The 6,177-nt window shown below is 41.3% G+C and overlaps 1 protein-coding gene across 1 annotated transcript in view; it reads right to left on the bottom strand.

Moving 5' to 3' along the window:
• Positions 1-2,465: 2,465 nt before the first annotated feature.
• The window catches only part of LOC106523847 (dachshund homolog 1), a gene marked incomplete at its 5' end in the record, with an annotated part of 46,721 nt that continues 43,009 nt past the window's right edge, over positions 2,466-6,177 (bottom strand). The window contains 4 exon segments of the mRNA XM_014017423.1: positions 2,466-2,779; positions 4,662-4,832; positions 4,934-5,081; positions 5,176-5,276. Coding sequence (XP_013872877.1) covers positions 2,598-2,779; positions 4,662-4,832; positions 4,934-5,081; positions 5,176-5,276 — 602 coding nt within the window.

The raw sequence follows: 6,177 nt of genomic DNA, 5'->3' as shown, positions 1-6,177 counted from the left end.
ACACACACACACACACACACACACACACACACACACACACACACACACACACACACAGAGTGTGTGTGTAGATATTCACTTATACACTCAGAGTTTCAAGCGAAGGTTTTCAATGTCAGGGAGGACTGAGCACAGCTGGTGGAAGGAAGACGACACCTGCATATTAACACACACACACACACACACACACACACACACACACACACACACACACACACACACACACAGCAGCGCTGCACTTGTGAGGACTCATTGGCATAATGAGTTCATAAAGCAAACTTCATCTGGACTTCAACAGCCCTGCTGTCATAAAGGCAGAGGTCTGATCAAATATACTTTAAGATGTTTATATGTTTTAACAAAAGCTCTTCAGAGACCAACTGATAACCCCGAGCAGTACTGAAAAACTTCAACTGCAGACCAAGACCCTGTCCGTCGAGCCAGGCTTCATCTTTTCTTCAATCTCAAGCTTAAATGGAGCTTTTATTAACGTGGTCAGAGCTAACCAGAAAGTTAGCTAGTCTGCTAAACAAGATTCTTAGCCCCGCTAACGCTAACCACTAAGCTGACCATCAGTTGTAATGGTTTAATTTGAAGGTCGGTGGGATCAACTGTGGCAAATCAGCCAATCCAAACCACTTATAGCTACAACTCACTTGATACTTCAAGTGTGCCCCTTTCAGAATAAAAGCATTTCAAGATAGTTTCTGTTTTTATAAATGCTGTTTGAACACACTTCAAAAACTTTCCATACCATTTTAATATGTGGTCAGTTTTTGTATTTTTTACTTAAATATTGTTCCTTTTTGTCGCTCTTAATTTGAAGTGTAAAAGGGCTAAAGGGCTCGACACACGGGAGGCTACGTCGCTCACTCTCCATTAATTTCCTATGGAGCCTGTTTGGTGAGGCGACAATCTCTTGCCCTCCTCCAGCTAAGCGACCGGCGAAAATAGTGCATGTGAAATTTCACGCTCGTACACATAGACGTGCACATGCGAGCTTGCGACGCGACACATGAAAGTTGAAAAATGTTCAACTTCTGTCGCTGCCGCTTAGCGAACAACCAATCAGCGAGGGTTTCATTGACTGACCAATGAGAAGAGAGTATGCTACACACTGCAGTTAGCTAACACTTTCACTATGTGATTACTAAAAAGCTTTGTGGGAATTTATTGGCACCAGGGTGAAGTTTATGGTAAGTTTTTCCTCATAAAACTGTATCTTGATGTGTGTTTGTTTTTCAATATCATTAGCATCGCAAGATTTGTTTAGTTTACACGTCCGTAATGCACACCCGCCTTCAGAGTCAAGAACCAATCAAATTTTGTGAAGACAAGCGATCTGAGAGCGCGATTCGCAACGCTGCGATTGCTATCCTGTCCCATGTGTCGGGTTTCACCCTGGCTGCGATGACAGCCGTTAATCGCTGTAGTTTGTCGCTCCCCGTGTGTCGAGCCCTTAAGGATGCAACATGCTACACACAGCGTGCCTGACACGTCCAGCACTGCTTGTAAGAGGAGATAGTTTTTATTGAGTTTGGAATAAACGGCATAAAAATAGTTTTTTAAATTTTTGGGATACTTAAAATTAGCGGAACTTAAGTTAGCAGAAGCTAATCGGTCAGCTCAGGGTTCCTACAGCTTAAATCAAATTAAATCTATTTAATACCACTTGAAATTAAATTTAAGACCAACTTAAACAAAAAAAATACATTAGCGATAATTTTACCCAAATGTTTACTTTAACACAAAACAACTCACTGTGAGAGGCACTTGGTAAATTATTAAAAAATGTAAAATAAATGTTAACTATTTTATTATTTGAGATGGATTACAATCATCCTACTTACAACATGTTAACAGTTTTAAGTAAGTAAAGATTTATTTATATAGCACCTTTCATAGAAATATATTCACAAGGTGCTGTACATTCAGGGAAGGGGGGAGGGGGCAGTCAGTTAAGAAACACCCATTCAAGAAGACACTCATGACAAACATGGGAGAACAGGTGAAACCGGTCATGCAGCAGCAGAGTTGCGCTACCTTTCACAGCTTGAAATACACAAAAGGAAAGTTGAGTTTAAAGACCTCTGAAAGGTTGTTTTAAGACATTTTAAGGCTAATTAATGCCTTGTTTTTGGATTGATGAATTCAAGGCCTTTTAAGACTTTTTAAGGATCCGCAGGAACCCTGCAGCTAACGGTTTCCAAAGTTAGCAAAAAAAAAGCTAATCCACTAAATGTGAAGCTAGTTTCATTATTAGCATAACTGTTTCCACTACAGACTGTGGTCAATGTGTGGAAAAAGGCTCAACATTCATAACTGACAAACAGGAAGTGTTATGAGCTCTTCACACAAGCTGAGGACCAACCAGATCCACCACAGAAACTGTATGATGGAGAACTTTGATGACTTTTTAAAATCATTGTTTAACTTTAAACTGGGAACTGGCCGATGCTTGGTTGTGTTCCCGCCTGCTGTCCTCACTAAGATCCACATAAACACAAAAACTTAATGAACTATTAGCACACATCACATGTGTGTCTGAGGTGCACATCAAAGGGAGGCCACGATGTCTGCCTAATGTCTCCACTAATCTAACAGGGGCCCCGACACACACATGTGCCAGCCATGTGTGTGTCGGGGAGCTGTACAGTTTTGTATCTGTTAATACGTGACATGTGTGAGGGTGTGTTGTGTGTTTTTCCTGTACCTTGTACAGCGCCGTTGTCTTGCTGGTTTCCATTAAGTTCAGGTTTGTCTTCGGCTGCAGCAGCCTCTGGTATGAAACACAAAGACAAGACAGGGTCCCAGTGGGTCCACCAATAAAAAACAAAGAAAAACCCAAACAGCAGCTTGTAACTGTGTGCGGGTCGACTATAAACTGGTTCCACACAGAAAACACAATCCAAACACAAAAAAGGAAGGAAGTTCCTAATGAGCGTATGTTGGGAAATAGTCCCTCTACTCAGATAAATCAGATTCTCTTTGTAGTTTTGAACCTTTAGTGACTTTCGTTAAAAATAATTTATCAATTTGTAGAAGTTCTGCAGAGGAACCTCCACAACATGGAGGACAGGATCCTCTTAGACCACTGGTCTAATTAAAGTTTAACTAATGTCGAGCATCATAAACTGTCTCCTCCTTTTTACTGTTCAGCAGAAAACTAACTACTTTTACAACCCATGAAGGAAAAAGCAGAACTTTTCGGTCTGATCAAAGTAGATTTGAACTACAGAATCACATTTCCTGTGAAAATACAATCTGAGTGCTTTATGCTGAAAGATTTTTACTCAATAGCTAAAAAAAATACTGAAAATAGACAAAATCTGAAGGCAGAAAACAGAATCACAAAAAAGTTTAAATTTGCAGAAGTGATGGCCAAAAAAGCTAAAATCAGCTAAACAGGAGCTGAAGGAAGCTGAAATTAGCACAAAGAAACGGAGCACATTCGCTGAATTAAGCAGTATGAAGCAGAAATTAGCACAAAAAGGTGAAATTAACTTTATAAAACACATAAAATAGCAGAAATTAGCAGAAAGCAGCAAAAAGAAGCACAAAACGTTTCAATTAGCAGAAGCGATTAACAAAAAAAAAGGCTAAAATCATCTAAATAGAAGCTGAAGGAAGCCTAAATTACGACAAAGAAACAGAAAAAAAATCGTATTTATTCATGTATAATACGATAATGTTTTTTTGAGCTTAAAAAGCACTAAAAATCTAATCATCAATAAGCCGTGTATAATACTACCCCCCACTTTATGGATTATTTTTAGGGTTAAATTTATAGTATTATGCATGAATAAAAACAGTAATAATAAAAAAATACAAAGAAACAGAAATAACATGTTTGATAAATTAAGCAGTAAGAAGCTGAAATTAGCACAAAAAGGTGAAATTAACTTTATAAAAATTGCTTAAAACACATAAAGTCAAAAAACCTAAAATCAGCAAAATACTTGCTGAAGAAAGCTTAAATCATTACAAATTAGCTAAAAAAGCAGAACCAGAGCAAAAGATAAAAAGAACACTGAAGGTTTATAAATATTTTGAACAATTTTAAGGATGTTCAAGACAGCTCTGTTCATTTTAAATGAGGAAAAAAGGCTGAAAAGGCTAAATATAAATTGCTGAAATATAAAAAAATAGCCTGAATGCCCTGAACATTTTAATATATAAATCTCAATAATGTGAATGCTGGACAAGCTCTGTCACTATTGAGACATTAGTGGGTGAGAGGTTACAGGAAGTACTTTACCCTCAACAGAACCTGTTTTTATCCTCAAATAACCTCGTTAATTAGTGAAAACTGACATTGTTTTACTACAAACACACAAACAACCATGTAGTAAGTCACTGTAGAAGAAACAATAACAGATTTCTGAGACGTTATCAACAGAATAAATCCAAGAACAAGAAGCCGCTCTCAATCAAGCTGACTTTGTGAAAGTAAAGGTTCAGGTAAACTGCCCTCGTTTGTGCTGCTCCTGTAGAGCCACACAGAGATTAACTGCACGTTTACTGCTGCTTGTGATTACTCTGAATTTTATGGAAGGAAGAGAGAAAAACAGCAGCAGCTTGTAACTCCACTTTAAGAGCCGCCTCAGTCAACAGCGGTCCAGGTGAACTGGGAGCTGGACCTGTGAGCGTGGTGTTTTTACCATTCAGAGTGTTGTTGTTGGTGGGGTGCAGCGGCTCCGGGGACGGGGAGGACGAGGACGAGTGTTTCAGGGCGTCCTCCACCCGCTCCCTCCTCTTCGACTCGAACTCCAGCGCCTCCTGCAGCTTCCTCTTGGCCTTCTTCTCCTTCTTCAGCCGCTTCTGGATGGAGGCTGAAGACGAAAAGACTGATTTTAGTTTAAAAAGGACAGAATGTCCTGAAGGCTGAGTCGGTCAGCAGATCTGCTGGAAATGTTTTGATTTTCCCTCTGACCTCTGCTCTGCAGCTCTGAGTTCAGCTGTCGCTCCAGACTCTCTCTCATCTCTCGCTCTCTGTAGAGCTCCATCTTCAGCTCCCTCTTCTCCGCCTGGATCTGTTTGTCCTGCGCCCGGGCGTTCTCCACCGCCACCTTCAGCAGGCCCTGGACACACGCACATGAACAAATAGATTCTTGACATTCAGCAAAAACAGAGTTGTGTTTTTATTGTCGTTGAGCTGTGAGAACAGAGTCGTACCTGAATGTTGGTGAGCAGAGTCTCCACTGACGACAGGCCGTCAGCAAACAGGAACGGAGCAGGAAATCCAGGCGGCAGGTTCTGACCCAGCGGAGACTCTTCTACCAAACAGAGAACACAACAATGGTTGGTTATTAGCGCTACGTTAGCAGTACGGGGTTTTGTGGCTTCGACTGTGTTTATCGAGGCACACTGTTGTTACGGGTTGTTCAGTCTTTTTACAAGCAGTGTGAGGGTTTGATTCTTATTGCCGGCAGTAAGTCAGACCCCTTCAGGGTGGGATCATCATCATCATCATCCTCATTGCGCCGTGATCTTCAGCACTCACTGGAGCAGTTCACAGCTGGGATGAAGATCAACACCTCCAAATCTGAGTCTATGGTCCTCAGTGGGAAAAGGGTGGATTGGGGTTTGGTCTACATTCCTACCCTCACCTATTTCCATGAAATTTAAAGAGTTGCTCCTCCACATGGAGAGGAGCCAGTTGAGGTGGTTTGGGCATCTACTAAGGATGCCTCCTGGACGCCTCCCTAGGGAGGTGCTTCAGGCTTGTCCAACTAGGAGGAGACCCTGAGGAAGAAACAATGGACAGACTATGTCTCTCGACTGGCCTGGGAACGCCTTGGGGTCCTCCAAGAAGAGCTGGAAGAGGTGGCTGGAGAAAGAGAGGTCTGGGACTCCCTGTAGAAGCTGTTGCCCCCACGACCCCACTTGGAATAAATTAAATGGGATGAATGATGGATGGATGGATGGACATTTGAATGGATGTGAAACTATATTGTTGTGCTCATACACTTGAAAACAAGGAACAAATACAGAACTAAGACAAATGTTATGTGAAACCAAGAAACATGGATGGATGGATGGATGGATGGATGGATGGATGGATGGATGGATGGATGGATATATGGATGGATGGATGGATTGATGGATGGATGGTTGGATATTTGGATGGATGGATGGATGGATGGATGGATGGATGGATGGATGGATGGATGGATA

This window comes from Austrofundulus limnaeus, unplaced genomic scaffold (genome assembly GCF_001266775.1).
Source record: "Austrofundulus limnaeus strain Quisiro unplaced genomic scaffold, Austrofundulus_limnaeus-1.0 Scaffold167, whole genome shotgun sequence".
NCBI classification, from domain to species: Eukaryota; Metazoa; Chordata; class Actinopteri; order Cyprinodontiformes; family Rivulidae; genus Austrofundulus; species Austrofundulus limnaeus.
This window is presented reverse-complemented; position numbering and strand designations above follow the sequence as displayed.